Source organism: Lonchura striata, chromosome 2, assembly GCF_050655825.1.
Source record: "Lonchura striata isolate lonStrDom1 chromosome 2, ASM5065582v1, whole genome shotgun sequence".
NCBI classification, from domain to species: Eukaryota; Metazoa; Chordata; class Aves; order Passeriformes; family Estrildidae; genus Lonchura; species Lonchura striata.
Genome location: NC_140704.1, coordinates 31063886 through 31083297, shown reverse-complemented (window position 1 = coordinate 31083297; position 19412 = coordinate 31063886). Strand labels below are relative to the sequence as shown.

The 19412-nt window shown below is 37.5% G+C and overlaps 1 protein-coding gene across 2 annotated transcripts in view; it reads left to right on the top strand.

Moving 5' to 3' along the window:
- MACC1 (MET transcriptional regulator MACC1) overlaps positions 1-19412 on the top strand; it is a 50078-nt gene that overhangs the window by 7591 nt on the left and 23075 nt on the right. For both annotated transcript variants that reach the window (XR_014951605.1, XM_085567779.1), the window contains exons 2-4: positions 12322-12436; positions 14477-16515; positions 18978-19166. Coding sequence is in view for 1 of the 2 variants with exons in the window: in XM_085567779.1 (XP_085423905.1) it covers positions 12322-12436; positions 14477-16515; positions 18978-19166 (2343 nt within the window). In the remaining variant the exon portion in view is untranslated. The remainder of the gene's footprint in view (positions 1-12321; positions 12437-14476; positions 16516-18977; positions 19167-19412) is intronic.

Here is a 19412-nt window from a genome sequence, read left to right as displayed (position 1 = left end):
GAATAATTGCCATAAAAAGGAGGCTGAAAAACACATTCAAAAAATTGCACAATCAGGATTACATGTGTCTGTAGAATAGAGATAAAACAAGTAACAGGAGCCTCCTGTCTCATTACAGCCAAGGAAAAATGCCTTAAGCAAAGTTACTTGGTGTTATGCACCAAAGTGCACATCAAGGTGTGTGCTTGACTTGCTATTTGTAAGCTAAATGTTAAAAGGATGTTTATGATATTTAGGACATCATGACACTTGTATACTTTAATTAAGGAACCACTGGCAGTGATGGCAAGGTTATATGTGCAATGGTAGGAGTGAGCTGATTAATCTAAACAGGCTTTCAACTGCTCTCTAAATGTATTGTGTATGCTCTGTAGAAATAAAATCCAACACAAAATAACAAATTTGGTTAGGAAAAACTGAACAATGGAATTTTGCATATATGGTTCTGCAGTATTTCACATAACAAAACACACCTTTTGAACCTTATTATATTAAGGTGTAGGAGCTAGTTAAAGGTGTAAAACTCAAGACTTGATGCCAAGGAGGTGAGCTGGGTAAGGGAGTGCTTTGATCATCAGAGTCAGTGACCTTATGGAAGGGCTGTGAATTATTCCTCCCACGCTGTGGTACAAATGGAGCAAGGGCAGTAAACTTATGAAGGTGAAACCAGAAAAATTTCTTATTTAGGGCTGGCATTTGGAAGGTGTTCCTGAATAGGCTGAATTCTCTGAGCTAACACATGGCAGGTGCCTTCAGGTTCCTAACTAGGAAAATCTAAGCACTAAAAAGCTACTGTGAGGTCTGGATTTTAGTTTATTTGACTTGTAACCTTGTATTTGGTCCATTTCTGTCTAGAGCAAAGGCTGCTCTGCTGTTACTGAGCAGACTGAAACAGGCCAGCTAGAAAAACTCTAGCTTCCTAGAAGCATAGATCCCAAAAGAAACAGCCTGTACTGGTTCCTGTAGGGACTTTGTGCCCTGGGCTGTTTAGTGATACTTGGATGGATGTCTGTTCCTTCCAACCTGCTGTAGCCAATGTATGGGACACTGTTGGTGGTTTCCTCCAGCAGGGAGAGATTATCCTCCCCTCCTGCAAGCCAGGCTGTCAGAAAAAACAACTCTAGACATCACATGAAAATTTCATTTCCAAGTAGTAGTTGTGAAATTAATGTGGTTTTGCAGGATGTTTAAATATCCTAGTGGTCTCAAATAAATTTTTTGTAATTTCTGTAGTCTAACAACAGCCTATAGGGCAGCTTCACTTTGTATACCAGATTGTTTATTCCTCACATGGCTAAAGAGGTGGGTTTAGATGATAAATGCCACCCAGGGTTTTTTTTTTTTTTTTTTTTTGTGTGTGTAGGAAGAGAGTGAAATCACAGAGCTTCAGCTTTTTCAAAGAGTTAATAATATAAAATATTGAACTTGCTTAGTCTTTATAAAATTGAAAGGCAAACATGCTCAATGTCTGCGAATGGTGATGTAAAACAAAGGACTGAAACTAGAACTGTCACAAGGTTTAGGAGTTGCTGTTCTTTTCACCAGTTTTTTTTGGTGAAAATTAATTTTCCTGTAAAAGTTCTTGGAAAAAGGCAAGAATGGTTGGAGTTGTGAATTTGTTTTTGTTTAGGGTTTGGGGTTTTGTCACAAGGTTTAGGAGTTGCTGGTTTTTTCATCAGTTTTTTTGGTGAAAATTAATTTTCCTGTAAAAGTTCTTGGAAAAAGGCAAGAATGGTTGGAGTTGTGAATTTGTTTTTGTTTAGGGTTTGGGGTTTTGTCACAAGGTTTAGGAGTTGCTGGTTTTTTCACCAGTTTTTTTGGTGAAAATTAATTTTCCTGTAAAAGTTCTTGGAAAAAGGCAAGAATGGTTGGAGTTGTGAATTTGTTTTTGTTTAGGGTTTGGGGTTTTGTTTTTGTTTTTATTTGTTTGTGTTCTTGTGGTTTTGTTTTGTTTGTTTTTTATTTATTGGAAGGAGGGAAGGAGACAGGGCAGACCAAGGGGGAAGCTGGACATAACATGCATGTAAAAATGCTGTGATTCTATCTAAGAGTTACTAATCTGCAGCTTTTCACTTCTGCTGAAAAGGCAATAACTTCAACTGTGGTGAAAAATGGTAAAGCCTGCTGAGACAGAAAAATTGAAATAAAAGTCTGGACAGATACTTTGAACTGACAGAGTATAATCAACTGCATTTCTGAATCATTGTCCTGGAGATTTTCTGCAGGGGTGTCTGAGAAACTCTCTTTGGGAATTTAATAAGTTTGCTTTCAGTCCAGATTTCTAAGCAATTTGTGACTACATCTCTTCAGCCATTGCTTTTATTTCAGGATGTTAGTCAGATTTTTTAGGACAAATGGAATCTTTTCTGCAACTAAACTGACAATTTTTTGTATGTAAAAGGATGACATTTATGATAATTTATGGGCTGGTTTGGGGTTTTTTTTTTTTTTGCTCTTTGACATGTGACTGGAGTGGAGTCTTTTCTATTATAGATCTTGAGCTGCTGACATCCTCATATTCTGTCTATTCTTATTCCCTCAAAATATCTAACAGTGTCATAGCCAGTGAACATGTGTGAAGATAGGGAAGGAAGTAAGAAGGAAGCAACAGCTTTATGCCTTCTTTCTCTTTGCACCACTGCCATATTAAATGTAGAGAAGAAATAACATTAAGGTACTATTAAGCTTTCTTCATGGAAAATGGTATAGAAAAATGTTATAGAGCTGTGTGGGTAAGATTTCTTGCATCATTAGGCACTCAGCAGTGTATAGTGCCAGGTCAGACTATTCCTGAGCATTTAGAATTCTCTCAGCTGTTCATCAAATTTTACCCTCAGTGATGTTGGCTCAGAAGGAAGAGCAGGAAGCAGTGGGAAGGTAGGGTGCTTGTAGCAACCTGATGGACAGCAATGTCAGGAAAAGCAAGTTGGAGCTCTGCTGCTGCTTTTGGGAGGAATGTAGACAATGTGAGATAAAAGTCAGCACAGGAATGCCTGGGCTAATGTGGCATCCAATTTGTTGTACAAACATTTCACTGGTTAATTTTGGATATCAGCCACCTGTCTGGTGAGAGCCTCAATGTGTGAGTTATTGTCTGAGTTGTTCAGGGACAAGAGAATACACAGCCTTAAGATGCTTCCAGCCTATCAATCACATTATAATAGGGTGGTTTTCCTGGGTGGGAAAACTGGCTTTCCACTGAGGTACTGCATCTAGGCTAATGGTGTGCATCACCAGGAGAACTGCTGCTGAAAACACAGTTGGATGCTGTGGTGCAGTGAAGAGAATGAAGGTGATTAAAGAATATAGGGATGGGAGGAAGAAGAGCCCTGGAACAATTACCTATTTCACTTCTTGCTTTCACTTCTGTAAAGAGAATGTATTGAAGAGTGACTGTAACTGCTGTATAAAAATGGATGGGATTGAACCATATTATTCTGCTTATTATACCAAACATCAGTGACCAAAAGTATAGATGTCCTCCTCTAAACAGGTAGGAATAGAAAATTCAATGAATGAACCTGTAAAGCTGCTAGATTTAAAAACTAAATTTAGACACATAAGGGCATGAAATTTATTATAAACTTATTGGCTCAAATCTTCTTGAAGTTGATTGCTTCTTCAGAAGAAGATCCCCAGTGATCTTGTGATCCCCAGTTCATTCAGTGACAATGAACACTATATTTAATTTTTTTTTTTTGTAGAATCACTGTAATTTTGCTTCTAAAACTACCAACAATACTGGAAATAGCAGTTCTTCATTTTTCATAGGTAGGACTTCTTCAATTTTCCTCTAAAATGTGCAGTCTTCTGTAATTAGAGAGGGATCATTAAATGGGACCTAATATTGCATGGCAGTTTTATCTTTTTCTTACTTCATTTTTGTTATTGGATCTTTACCATTTTAGAGTCAAATTAGCAGTCATATTATTACAGTGAAAGTATTCAGTTAACAACACTTAAAAAGTAGTAGTAGAGAGTACAGTTCAGAGGTTCAAATGTCCTTCATTAGTAGTGAAACTATCCATTTAAACATGTATGCTATTTGATAGAAATAACTGGGCCTTTTCTTGTCAAGAGCATGAGTGATTGTTATGTAAAGGGAGAGTTCAGTATAATGAGAGGTGCTGTTTTTGGCTTTTAGAGAACAAAATGCATTTTTATGAACTCCTCTCCCTTCTTCCATTTAAAATTACATTGTCAAAAATAACTTTAAAATATTGGCAGGTGTAACTTAATGGACAGCTCAGACTATTATTAACAACACAGGCACAAATGTTTTAAATGCAATGATGTCTCACTTCTGGAAAAAAGATCCAACCAAACTTGGGGAACTGTAATTGCCATAAAAAGCAACAAATGAAAAGTTCACTTTCTGCAGTTTATCTTGGAAGTTGTCTCTGTGATTAAGACTCCCTCTCTGGTGCTCTTTTTGCCATGTTCCTAAAGTGTCAAGGGTTATTAAACAAGTTCTTCAGTCAAAACAGATCAATACACAAAAAACAGGTAGCAGCCTTTCCTTGTGAATATTACTGTGATCTATCAAACATACTATTAGTGCTGGTACATGTTCCCTGTGTCTGTTATGTGGTCAGTCAAGTACAGCAAAATGTAGTTTGTGGATGCATTGAAGAATGATTATGCTTGCAGTTATTAACTCTCTGAACTAACCTCTAATTATAACCAGAGGAATCCCTGTCAAATGGATTTACTTTCTTCTACGATATTTAATATAAGTATTTTTCCCAAACAAGTAGTTGCCTGTTTTATTAATTTTTTCCATGTTGAGCTGATCACATGTCACATATTTTCCATTGTTTCTGCCATCTCAGTATTTGTCTTCCTTTATGTTTCCCAAGAGAAATGGAAGAACTGATTGACATGTCTCCCCCCTCTTCACCATGCCATTCTTGCCCTACACAACTGGGGTAGCTTTTTTGCTAGTTTATACATTTTGAAAGCTTGTCTGAGATAGCTTAAACCTTTCAAAGGAATTTCTTCGTGTGTCTTAATATGTTAATTCATTTTTTAGTTGGTATATGTATTGGGGTTTTTTTGTCCCCACTCCAAGTTAACCAACATCAAACCAAAGTGTTCCATGTGAAAAGATCCACCTGACAGTACTGACTTTCTGACATGTTTTTCTTTTGTGTTTAGGCAAAATTCTGTCATGCTCATGGAAAGAAGCTTTTCTAGTACCTCATCTCATCAAAAGCACAGCACAATGTAGTGTCCCCCTATATCCTTCACTGGGCACTCACCTCAATTTGCTGAAACTAGGACACCAGAAGCCTAAAGGCACCTTTTATATGCCTGGATATCAGGTTCAATTTCCTGCAAGGCTCTTATTGTGTATTATGCTCATGCATCTTTAATCTACACCTGTCCAAAATAAAGTGTCACTATTCAGGCAGCACACTGACAGGCAATTTAGTTCCACAGCTGGATGTTCAAGACTGGATCCTGCCATAGTGTCAGCCACATCACTTTGTCATAGGATCCCTATGCTGAAATAGCAGAAAAACCATCCTACGTATTTGCAACATAGCTAGATTATTTGGGTGCTCAAGCTGCTGTTAATATTAATTACAATAGTAATTTCAAGAGGTTTAAGAGCTATGAGCAACTAAAACACTGGTCTTTCTCTGTGGGTGTTTTCCTTGATGTATTCTGCTTTACTCTGAAGCTGTGAAGAGAGCACAGCTTTTGCAGCATTTTTTTATCACATCACTGGGCCAGATGAGATGTTTAAATGTTGAAAGTCAAGAGGGATTTCTTCCCTGCCTGTGCTCAGCCCTTAAATTTGAAAGCAATTATTTCTATGAAACATGTAACTCAGAAGTGCCTGATTGCCAATTTCTATGGAAGAACTGAAGAATTACTTCACTACTTGACCTGGGTTTGATTGTCTGGAAAGTGGATCCTTTGCTTGCTTTCTGGCTGGAAAGTAGATGTGCTATTTTCTATATATAACTGGAAAAGCTGGAAGAGTGTTGACAGAATCAAGTCTTTAGTATAGAGGAAGGATTTTTTTTTTCCTTTTTGGTCATGCCCCAGTGACTCTGAGGCATGCAAAGGATTTCAGCCTGTGCTACCACTACTTCTATCCCCTACCACTGCTTCCTGTCCCCATAGACCTCAGCTCATGTCTGTCCTGCTCTAAGCTGACTTGTTGCATTAACAGACTGAGACATGAGCCCTTCCCAGGGAAGGATATAACAAATACTAGGCAGGACTGGGAGTGCTCTCTATGCCAAGGCAGTGGGAAGATGTCTCAGCCTTTATCTCCACTTGCCACTGACAGGCAAGCTGCTCAGTTAAAAACTCAGTGTAATTCCTGCAAGCAGCCTAGATGTGAGAAAATTCTAGCTTAGTGGAAAGAGAAGAAGAAATCAGGGTAATGACATATAGAGTACTTTGGAGATATCATGTACTTAAAAACCTGTGATCACAGCTATAGTTCACAGAGATATAAATAGCTGACAAATTTTGAGAATCCTGGTAGCTCCCACTTCTCTTGGTTGATTAAAAATGTTGATAGCTGAGGTTTCTGTGTCATCCTAGCAAACATTAAAAGTACTTGAGAAAAAGCAGCAGGGCTCTGGTTCACAGGCAGAATGTAGTAGATACAACCTTTGCTTTGCTCTGCAAAGTTTAATGCATTAATTTTGGTGACATTGAAACACTTGTGGCTTCTACAAATGGAAATTTTATTTTGCAATGAAACTTCTAAATTAAAGGTGTTCCTTACAGAGTACTTTCAATATCCACTTTGGAGGAGCAGCTGTTGGCTTCAGTCAGTAGTACAATATTACAATACTTGTAGTATTATAATCTCTGTGAACCAAAAGTTGTTTCACAGAACCGCCAAAAGTGAAAAACTCACTGTGCTTCCAAAGCATCTACAAGTATACACACTAAGTGAGAGTTCAGTGTGATTTTTAACTATTGTTTTTATAGGTGTAAGGACATCCATAGAAGAATTAGGCTAATAAACTTGCAATGTTTACTCTGTTCATGAAAAATAAAATTATTGCAATTTCATAGTGCAAAGTTGGATTCTTTAAGCAAATTGTTAGTGAGATCTTTATTTTCCATTTCCTATTCTTGAAGAAGTTATTAATTAAAGTACATAGGAGATAAAAATTTTCCTTTTTCCTGAGGCCTAAGTGAAACTGTGGAGTATTTCAGAGTGATAACTAAAATATAAAAGATAATATCAAAACTTAACTACACATTCCTGAGGCTTTTGGAAAGCAATATTCCCAAATGTGAAGTCCATAAATGAAAATAAACACTCTACCACTTATGCTTATAACAAGCGGTTTCAGAAGTGTAGATGTGTGGAAGGGAAGGAAGGATACTTGCCTTGTGGAAGGAGTGTGTAGAGTATAGCTATTTTTGTTTGCATAGTGTTCCCCAAACAGGCTGAAAAGCAGTCAATTCTGGGTTGTGCAGACATGAGCAGAGACTATAAAAACCCACCTGCAAAACAGTGGAAATGTACTGAGAGGATGACCCACTTCAATTCCCATTTTTGTTGTGCTGAGAGTACCAGCTCTAGCCTTTAGCTCCAGCCCAGGTGAAGCATTATAGGAGTGACTGTGTCAGTTCCAAGCAGCCATGCAGACAAATATTGGGCCTGCAGAAAGTCTAAGCCCTGGATTCAATGTGAATGTCTCTGCTGTTCCCACAGGTTGATACATTTTCAAAACATTGAAAAAATAGGTACCAAACTTGGCAACTTTTTAACAGACCAAACTAGTAGATATATCTATTGAAAATTCCTTTCTATAATTACAGTCAAAATGGCAAGCTATTGGGTCATATTAAATTATTAATGTTTCTGCTGAACATTAAAAGCAATTTTATCTCTGTTATAAGTGAGATACAGATACATTTCCTTAACTGCCTCACATGTAGCAGACTAAAATAAGTCACAGGCTTCCTCACTTCAGCTGAATGTTCCATTTGCTGTGCTGTACTGCCACTGCCTACAGTACAGCTCTGTCATCAAAGATTGGTAACTTGGGTCCAAGAGCCTCTCATTGAAGTATGAGCTGCGTAAAGCTGGTCTGAGCCTCAAGAGCAAGGGAAAGTTAAAATATGGCTTATTGCTGTAGCTAATGTTTGCTCAAAAATAAATTAGTCTGCTAAGAACGGGCAGTGGTTTATGTTTGTTGGTGATGTGCAGTCCTTCTGACAGACTCTCTCTTCTGTGTATTGCTGTCTTGTTAGAATTCCTTTTCTTCTCTCTATATAATATAATTTAAATAATTCAGTATACGCAGTATTTGGTTAGATGAGGAGCATTTTAACATTATGATGCATTTACATTTCTCCTTTTTCAGAGAGAAACTTGAAAGTCTAACAACCCAACCTACATCAGCAGGGAGTAATTTTCTCCCATGTAACCCAAAAATGAACCTGAGGGATGAGACACATCACCAACATCTGTGTCTCTTTCTTGCTCTGTCACTGCTAATGCATTAACTTCATCCTTGACACAAAGGCCATGAATCTTTTTGAATAAGGGTGGCATTTTCTTTGTGAGGAACATGTAGAAGTCCATGGAGAAACATGGCCACAGAAGAGCTCTATTCTTAACAAAACCTGCTTTTGAAGAGGGATTAGGGTAGAATGGAATATAAATTGCTAGTGTTTTCCTCTGGGATGCTGATACTTAAAAAACACAATGGAATGTATTCTTTCTTATTTTTGAAGGCAAAGGCAGTGGGAACGTGTTTGCCTTTGGGATTTTCTTATTTTCTTCATTACCACTGTTTTAGACACAGCAGGATATGGTTTTTTTTGGTAGTGAGACTAGGAAAAAAAACAAGATGCCCTTGAATTTTGAAACACCTGAAAGAAATTTCTGGAGGCATTTTATGCAGCAAAAATGGTGTCTGCAGCAAATCTGTCTCCCGACTTCTGTGAAACTGAACTTTCTACCCAATAATTTTTTCTTCTTCTAGGGCATCTAGTGCATTTTTCTTCCTCTCTAACAGTGCTGATAGCAATGCTCTGGGTCCTTGAGCTACATGCTCTTATGGGTCAAGCAATCCCCAGCAGAAGGCACCTGGCAAACTGTTGCTTGCCCTCGTAGAAAAAATGCCACATCTCTCAGCAGTCACTCAGGTTCAGTCAGTGGTCACCTCCACAGCTGATCTCTTTCAACCTCTTCACTTCTTCACTCCCTCCTGACTTCCCACTGTGAATTGACATTGCCATCAGTCAAATAATTCCTTGCACCATTAAGCACTTGTCAGTGTACATCTTTATTGTTTAGTTGCTACAGCAAATGAAAAGCTTGGTCTCTGGTTCTTCCTATACATAGTTCCCTCTTTTTGCAGTGAAAGCTTTTTATACCTTTCCCTCTCAATGTTGATCAGTATGCCTGTTTATCCCACATGCATCCACCTCACTTCTCTTGTGAATGATTGTTCAGAATTTTTTCAGGTAAGTTCCTAGTTAATAGGTTTGTGCCCTCAAAAGTTTAATTTGGGATGCTATTTTATCATAGAAAGTATTCATGGAAAGGGGTAAGCATTTGGTTTTCTTATTTTCTTAGTCTCATAGAAAGAAACTGGGCCTTTAGCCATTCTCAGCACTCAGGCTGGAACAGAAAAGAGGTGGGACCCAACCCTGGTGTCAGCTGATGTAACCCTGAGCAGGAGGCACATTGCCAGTACCCATGGGTGTGTGTACAGCTTGTCCCCAGCATTTCCCATATCCCTTGACATGCTGGCCAAATGTGGTCATCTTTTGCCCAGGAATGTTTATATATCTCCCCCTTCTCTCATTCTGTGCTTGACTGGCCTGAAGACATGCCTCAATCACAGGGATCCCTCATCAGTTTGTCTTACCAAGAAATGCTTTCATGGGGGTGGAGGATTATTTTGAAAGTGGTTTTCCTTTTTCAGTATCTGTCTTTTCTATCTCCACACCAGGCAAGTGATGAACATTTTGAGGAATTCCCAGAGGGAACTTTAAGGAAATGGTTTATTCTATTTGCAGAAGTCCTTATTTTGTTTAAAAAATCTTCCACATGCAGTCTTGTTGTCATTTCTCTTTCAATATAATACCCCTGTGTAAAGGGATTGTTTTTCTTTCTCTCTTCCTCTCTTTTTCTCCCTTCTCCATGGGTTTCCTGTTTTAGCCTCTTGTGTCCTTTCATCATCCTTATTTACTGCCTCCCACTTTATGCAGCTACTGAAATAATTATGGGTGTTTTAACTATTTTGAGAACTATTTTTAAATTCACATGTGAATTATCAGTAGATTGTCAGAGATTAGTGCTGGCAACAAGTACACTGGTACTGTAAAATGAAGACTTACTTTCTGTAAATTTTTTGAGATTTTAGACTATAGATACCTTATGCTGCCATGATTAAACCTCCACAGTGTGTATGTAGAAGCCAGAGATTATTATCTTGCATGTTTATACAATGTGTTCAATTTTTCAGCATTTTGAGATGAAGCAGCAAAGCAAAATGTATTTCCTTTGATGGAGTCTGTATATGTTATCAAATATCTTCACTTATCAGAGGCAGAAGAAACAGTGATATCTTTATACAGATGAGGAATGCCAGATCTTGGAATTAACAGTGTTGGGACTAAGGAAACATTTTAGTTTCCAATTTTGTTCTGGTGGGGTAGTAGTCGCAAAAGCCAGAATGTATTGACATTGGAGGCTAGCTTTACCTACTAGCTAAAATCAGGACTCCAAAGGCCAAATAAAAGAGGTTTCTGGTAACAAAGGAACCTGAAAATCTATACAACCCTTAGAGGTGCTGGGTGACTGTTGAGCTTTGCTTGACCTCAGCCTTGCATGCTGCTTGTGCACCAACCAGCACCTGAACAGACTGCCATTAGCTGAAGGTACCTCTTGTGGCAAGAGCACCACAAGAGTAAGTGTGGGAAGTTGTGCAAGTAGGTTGTAGGTAACTTGTGTGGTAAATTGTGTAAGTACCAATTTGCATTTACAAAAGAAATATAGAAATATTAAACCATGGCACTGGGCAATGAAAACAAGCAGCTGGCCTCAGCTTTCTGCAGTAATGCTTGGATATAAAGTATGCTTCCTTTTCCCATAACTCACCTACTGGAAATGGAACTGAAAATTCCTTTTTCTTACAGCTGCAGCAAAAGCAGGCCCAATCCAGTTTTTCTTTATTTTAAATGTGATAAAAAGAGATCTACTTAGACCGCAATGTTTGCTGCAGTAGTAACATGCTGCAATATTTCAGGGTCCCAAACAAAGCTATTGTATCCTATGTATGGACCCAAAAAGGTGCTGGATTTTTTCCTTCTCTCTTCCTCCCCCTTCTTTGTTTCATTTTTTGTCTCATTTTTTCCCCAGATATCTTAATGTATCTGTTAATCATCAGCATTTATATCTCATTACATATAGGATGTGTGAGAGGATCCTGGGAAAGTCACTAGATTATGTCTTGCTTTTTAGCACTAACTTGAAGAGCTTTTCTGCAAAAAAGAACTCTCATTTTTTATTTCCTCCAGCTTCTGTTTCTGGGATACAGTAATTTCAACGTGTAGGATACTAAATTCTCACTTGAAACTTCTGTGACTCCTCTTCCATTAGGAGACACAACAATTCTTGTTTTCTTCAGCATTAGGCAATGTAACTTGAGAGGCTCATCCTTCTGTTGCCTGCCTCAAAGAAACTGCACTAAAATGAAACAGAACTTGTAGCCAGAATAAGAAAGAAGAGAGACCTAAATATCATCTCTTAGGCTGTCACTATGATGGTGCAGTCTCTAAGGAAGGATACTTTAAGTCATTCTTGGATTGACTAGAAGGAAATCTGACCTGATCTTCTTTCTGGGAGGAATATAAGAATAATAAAACAGAAAGTGTTGAAAATGCTTTCTATTAATTGGCATGGAAAGTAACAGATATAGATCTTTCCCTTTAATAATTCTACTCAAACTTATCTGAAAGCAGGAGGTAGGATGTCTATTTTATTTTTAAAAAAATATTTTATTCAAGACCTGAATGAAAGTTACTGCGTAATTGGCTCAGTTCCAATTACAAAATTAATTTTGTGAGTTATTGGACTTCACTATGGGCTGGGGTTATCACATTGTACTGTAGCTGTAGCATCTCCTGGATTTAATGCACTTATAATTGTAAGACTCAGGATTGTGATGTTCTTGGGCAGAGTTCATAAATTTACTCATCATCTAACCTTCATTGTTTTTTCATGTCACACTACAGGAACAAGCTCAATTATTCTTCAACAGTTTCCCCTTTTTCAAATTGCGTACTTGCTGATATTATATATGGTTAACTGTCTTCTAGGAGGAAAATTCTTCCAGTAGTGGAACAGATTCCCTAAGCAGCGGAGAGATTCCACGAAGCCGGTCAGAGGGGACTTTGATTGATGTGGATGACCAGCCACCTTCAGACAGCTACAGTATGGCTCTTCTGCTATTTTCTGTACTAAGGCTATCCAACTAAAGTCTGTATTTCTGCAAAACTCTGGGTCGGGCAGGTTGGGAGGACAAGCTGAAATCTTTAATATTACATTTACAAATGCTACTTAGAGTAAGTTTACTGGGGGTCAAAGTGGGGAAGAGAAGAGGAAGTTCTTAGCCAAACTAGATAAATTTAGAGTTTTAAGAACATGAAGGCAGGGTAATTTTGAAGGTAGATAAATTTAGAACTGGAATCTTGGCAAAGTTGATTTAATCTCCTTGCTATTTTAACCCCAAAGCTGAGAAAAATTTGGCCTCCACAAGGCAGGCATTCTCTTAGCTTCTTGTCCAGTAGCAGATGTAACAGCAAGTCTGACACTTGCTGTGTAAGTTGTGGAGCAGGAATTATTTCTTTGTGGACATGCTGCACCCCAGTAATTGTATAGTTGTGCTTTCTCATGCTCTTGGCATGATAAAGCATCTGTCCTAGTGAGTCAGGCTCTGACAGAGTTTTCTGCTTATATTTTTCCTGTAGAAACAAGCCCTTTAGGATGGGGAAAAAACCCAAACAAAACCCTCATGTTTATTTTGGGCTTAATTAATCAATATTTTTAATATGCAATACTAATCTGACTAATAACATTACAGCACGAGGAAAGATTTTGGCCTATGGGAAGAGACAAAAGAACTTTTCAGTGGTGCTTGAGCAGCATGTCTCCCTCTGGTGACCCTGGTTAAGACAAAGTACATGAGGGAAAAGAGGCTGCCCCTGGGCTCAATCCCCCTGGCAGCTCACCTGGAAGGCTCTTGTCAAGACAATGTTAGAGCTTTGTAGATAGGCAGCTGGAAAACAGGTAAATTCCACCTTGTTCTTCCAAACTGGGAATTTTCTGGAACCATGGAAAGACGTCATGGTTTTGGCTTTTTATTACAACTTGGAAAAGGAAACAAAAAGAGAAGTACTAATGTTTTTGTTTTTGTTTCTTTTTGTGACTGTAGGCACTATCATGCTTGCATTTGAGCAGTATAGAGTAATCTATAAAGTAAGCTATAGATATGATGAAAAAATAGAAATAACGCCTTTTGTCTCTAAAATTTAAACTCGGCAAGAATATATAAAGAAGGGATGGTATAGCCTCTCTCTCTATATATATATATATGTAAAAGGCAAAAAATAGAAACCCTTAGCATAAAAAGCTGCAAGTATTCCATTGCAAGAAGGGTGAGTTGCAATCAACTGTAAACCAGCTTCTCTGAACAATTGCTAATATAAAATGTAAGGATGTCTCTTCTTCAGAAAAAATAATTATTACTGCTAATAATGAGTATTTTATTAGAAAACATATAAATATCACTTATGCACCCAGATTTGTCTATTTAAATGCAATCTCAGAAAATTAGTCACACAAACATTTCTCTCCAAACCTCAAGTTGTACAAGGTCTCATAAATTATATCAGTGATTGTTTTCTAATGGAAAGCTAGTATAACAAATTCCACACACATGGAGATAAGTTGTAAGAGTGCTGTTATCAATTAAATGCACATGCATTAGCATTAAAAGGAATATTGAATAATGCATTTATCTGTACAGTCTGCAGTGTTTGAAAAAGGAAACTAGTTGTTTATTCTTTGCAAAGAGACAGACACAAAGGAAAGAAGTTCACAGCATTTTGTAAGATGCCAAAGATTAATGGAATATTATTGTTTGAACCTTATGGAACTTCATCATACTCAATGCCAATTAATAATCATACAAGTTGATAATGATCAACACCTCAAAGAAGTCGCTTTACATCCTTCAACACCAATATGTTATTCAGCACTAATTTGTTAGTAGTCTTTCTATTAAGTAAGATTCTTAATTTAATCAACTTTGATAATGTTTAAAAACCTGAAGGAGAATTACAGAAATTATCTATGTCTATTTGAGGAAGAAAATTTAGTCACCTCTTAGTTTAACAAACTATCAGTTGGACATGAATGGAACATCTCAAGTCTTTGTGCTTCAGGAAATGCTTCTTTTTCTCTTTTAAACAGATGTCAATGAAAGTAAACTGGATTTGGATATTGACTGGCCTGGCGTATTCAAACATGCTCAATCTGTTTCTAAGACTAATCCTTTCTGGAATGAACTGTCAGGATCCAACCCTTTTGTACATGACATAGCTGCTTCCAATAGAAATGAAAATAATAAGCGTCTTTCTATTTTAAAGGAAAAGCCTTATTTGTTCTCTAAAATTTCAAGCAATAGGGACTCTTTGGATTCCTCAGGTGATGAGCTAGATATTGACTGTCTCCTAAGAAGGAATTCAGCAAGGAGATCTGGACGATCCAAGAGTGTCTCTGACTTCCTGGATATAGTTGATAACGAAAAATTTAATGCTCACAATACAGCACCTCAAAAAACTACAGCTTCTGATCTGACATGGCTTCAGAATGACCGTGAAGCCTACAAGATGGCTTGGCTGAGCCACCGACAGCTGACCCGCTCCTGCCTGGATTTAGAAGCCATGAGCCACAGCCCTGGGTGGGCACAAACACAAGCTACAGACATTCATGTAGTTTGTAAACTGGATCACGAAGGGGGGTCAGTACAGCTACCTGACTCAGATATCAACATTCATGTCCCTGTGGGTCATGTGTTACCAGGAGAATTCCAAGAAGTTGGTTTAAAGGCTATCCTTAACCCTCCATTGTCATGCAACAATGAGCTGTCCAGCACAGTAAGTCCTCTGATAGAACTTACACTGAGCAACCTCAACACGAGTGAAGCCATTTACCTAGAAGTGAAAGTTGCAGCTAAAGTGAAGAATGATCCACTCAGCCAAGTTATGAGTGATATCGTGTGTTTCTTTAGTCTCAACAAAGAAGGACCTTTTAAGAAGCTAGAGAATTGCTATATATATCAAGATACCATACAAGTGAAGCTAACAGACCTAAGTCATGTGATGTATGCAGTGATTGCTGTACAAGCAAGCAAAATCCAGCCTCCAGCAACTAATGTGTGGGACTATGTCCATAGAACAGTCTCAGTTGGAATTTATGGTCCCAAATATATTCATCCATCTTTTACAGCAGTTTTTACAGTCTTTGGTCATAACTACATTCCAGGAAAACTCACGATTTGTGATATTAAAAAAGGGGGGAAGAATATGCCTCCTGTGGTGTTTCAGCTGTGGGGAAAGCATACATTTCTTCTTGAAAAACCACAAGATCTAAATATTTCTTTGATATCCTGTGATCCAGATTTTCAAGTAAAAAAGGAAGATCAAAGTAAAAATATTAAAAAGGAGGAGCTGAAAACTGGTGAAATGGTCCGCCAACAATTCCTATTTTCCATGCTTGGATGCAGGGAGATGCATGTCTTTGTTTTCCTTGTTCAGATTAAAATCTTGAAAAGTAGCCAAGTAACACAGTTCCATGTTACAACTCCTGATCCAGCTCCAAAATTAAGTGGAATTATTAATAGGCCAAAGCGCATACAAAACCGCAAAGAAATCAAGTCTGCACCATGGCTTTTGATACCAACAATAAAATATCCAAAGTTTCAAGACAAAACTCTGAGTGTCAGTACTTATGGAGTGGCTTTGAAAACTGTGTTACGACAGAATAAGATTGACTATTTGCTGGAATATTTTAAAGGAGACACAATAGCACTGCTTGGTGAAGATAAAGTTAAAGCCATTGGACAAACTAAAATGAAAGAGTGGTATGTGGGTGTTCTCAGAAGAAAGATTGGTCTTGTACATTGCAAAAACATTAAAGTGATTTCTAAAGAACAAGCTATGGACACTGCTGATAGTGAGCTAACAACCAGGAATCTTGTTGAACAAATTGCATTGCCATTCAAAAAACTGACTTATATCTACTCGGTAGTTCTGTCTACAGTATCAGAGAGTGTTTATGACTGGAGAGCTTTAGCTGAGGTGTTGGGATACTCACATATGTCTTTGGATGACTTTAATGAGGCACATATTGATAAAGAATCAGAAAGAGTTGCACATGTTGTGAAAAAGATGAAGCAAGACTGCCATGCTAACAAAAAAAAAAGACTATTTCTTTATGAACTCATTGTTGTAAGTATTGCATGAGCTAACTGGCTTGTTGGGAGTGTATTGCCAAGATACCACTGATTAGTAATGTAGGAACAAGAAAACATGATTCTGTATCCTTACAGGATCTTTATAAACCTGAATATATTACTAGAAGTTGTAGACACCAATAGGTGGAGAATAAATCCAAACTCTCATGAAGGAAAATACTTTGATCAATTAATTCTGAACAGGCTTCTGTTAATGCTCCATGAACTGTGTTCATCTAGTAGGTTGACTAAGATGAGATTTTTGGTTTTTAAATAGTCATGATTTGAACTCTTTTGTCATTTTCCTTGGTAAATTGCTTTCCTGAGAAATTCACATTCCTGTTATGAAGTATTACGTAACATTACTATATTGTGGGAATTCCACTATACATACATAGATATAGATAGATATCATCTATATGTCATAGGTATATATGATTCATATGTTTAAAAGGGACATCTCAATCCAAATGTTGAGGACTAGATTTTCTATCCACACCTTACAACTTCATAGTCAATGATGTATCCCAAGAAAGATATTGCAAGTATTTCAGTATGTATTTTCATGGACCTCATTTGTAAGCCATTGGACAACTTCTATGTGACTAAATGCTGCCAAATGTGAATCAAAAGTTTATTCTAATTATTTCCAGGCAATAAGTGGCACTATTAACAATCCCGTTATAAATGAAATTCAATATCACATCTATCATACTAGAGATGGCACGAATTATATCTACTACATGTGACAATCCTAATTTACTTACTGATCTGTGTGCAAATTAGTTTGAAATTAATGGTCACTTAATACTCTCCTTGGCTCTGACAAAAAAGTTGACCAGCCTGTTAAGGGACAGAAGATAATTAAATTTCTGATACGAAAATAAAATATTACAAAAATGGATGTTTAAAAACTCACATTGTTGCTATTCATCTAAAGCCTTTCGACTATCCTGAACTGTAAACCTCAACTGAGTTTACCTCAAAACTAGTCTGTCCCCTTTGAAGTGTTGACAGAAATTTCAGCAGGATTCAGAAAGTTTTGGTAGCAGTGTCCACTTACAATTCTTAAGAGCACATCAAAGTTTGTGGAATAAAACTGAGCCACTATGAAGTACAGCAAAGTCTGTCTCTCTTTACAAAAAGGAGAGGGGGTCCTAAATGTTAAAATTGTCCAAACTTTTAACTGAACACAGTGAAACACAGTTCATTATAAAACAGGCAAAAAGTGGGGCATAATTAGATTAAGCTTATAGAATCATAGAACAGCTTGGGTTGGAAAGGACCTTAAAGATCATCACATTCCAACCACCCTGTCTTGGGTAGGAGGCCTTTCACTAGACCATGTTGGTCATGTCCTGTTTTGTGAGATTTATATATTTTTGCTAGAAAGTGCCAATACGGGTTCTTTTCTTTGTAGAACTAGATATAAGTCTAGATGTCATCCATGTAATTTTTGGGTAGAATTTTCAGTTACTTCTTTTAAATATGTCAATTTTTTGTGTTTTATTGGGTTCTTGCTTATCAGAGCAAACACAAACTGAACAACTTTGTTTCCAGTTTTGGGGAATTTTGTGCAGTCAGCTTCTCACTACTTTGTATACCAAATTTCTATTGTTTGCTGTGAGGATTTTATTGGTTAGTACTTTAAAATTAAATCACACGTATGTCTGATTTCTGCAGAACTGCTTGATATTTCAGTAAAAATCAGTTTCTGAAACCCAACAAATTTTGTATTTTGCTCTTGATCCTTCCCTGAAAATCTAAAAGTTTCAGTGGAATATTTTGGTGTTAATGTGAGGAGAAGGAAAAAATCCAACATTTATTTCTCCCATTAGGTTTTATCAAAACAAATAAAGAAAGAAGAATGCAACATATCTACATTTTAAGGTTTTACTAATTTAACTATTTTGAGTGTCATTAAATGTTCTTTTGGCAAGGAGAAGGGACAGGTTTCGTGTTTGCATTTCTCCTTAATGGTCAAAAAATTGTTAGTTCTGTGGGAGGAGTAAATCAAAAGGTGCTGGCCAATGTGATCAGTGATTTTCCATATAAAACCCTAGATTAAAGACCACAACTTAGTATAATAGTGCTCTAAGTTAATTTTCATGTTTTGTGTCATACTTCTAAGAAGCTAAATTTTTTTTTTTGTCCCAAATATTTTTGTTGGAGAAGTATGATTTCTTTCAGGATCTGTAAGTTTGGCAGGACCCACTTGACAGTGGAATGCTGAAGCTGCTGAATGCCAGCTAGATTTTTTTCCTTAAGCTCATGGACATTTTTCCTCTGAAAGTGTTAGCATTTTGTAGGAAAAAACCCCACATATTTGTAAGAGCACAAAAGTAAAAAAAAGTCTTCCTGTTTACATAGAAATGCAGAATAGTGCTATAAAGTTAAATTTAAATGTTCTGTTTGTAATTACTGGTGAAGGATCACTAATAAAAATCATTGTTGCAGGCACTTTTGAAAATAGATTGCCAGGGATTAGTGGCACGTCTTACCCAGGACACCATCATTTTGACTGCAGCTGTCAAGCTTGGCAAAAGCTGGCGGGAGCTTGCGGAGAAGTTAGCCCGCCTCACAAAGCAGCAAATAGAGGCTTACGAAGTGCCCCACCACGGAAAAAATGGAGCAGTAGCTCTGGAGGTAAGGGGCTGGTGTAACAGTACATGCACATCTCCTCTGCACAAACACAGTGAGGGACCTTCCTTCTTCCTGGTTTTGCAGGCTTCTTTCCTTTTGCCCTGTCCAGTGAAGGTCTCAGTTCCTGCCTTGAGCTTCAGGGCTAGGTTCAATCCTTTTTTGTTGTCCTGGCCGCTTGTTAACCTCACTCGCACCTCTGTTGTCATTTCAGGGAGGAGGACCAGCCGGTCCTTGCAAGATCCACTTCTA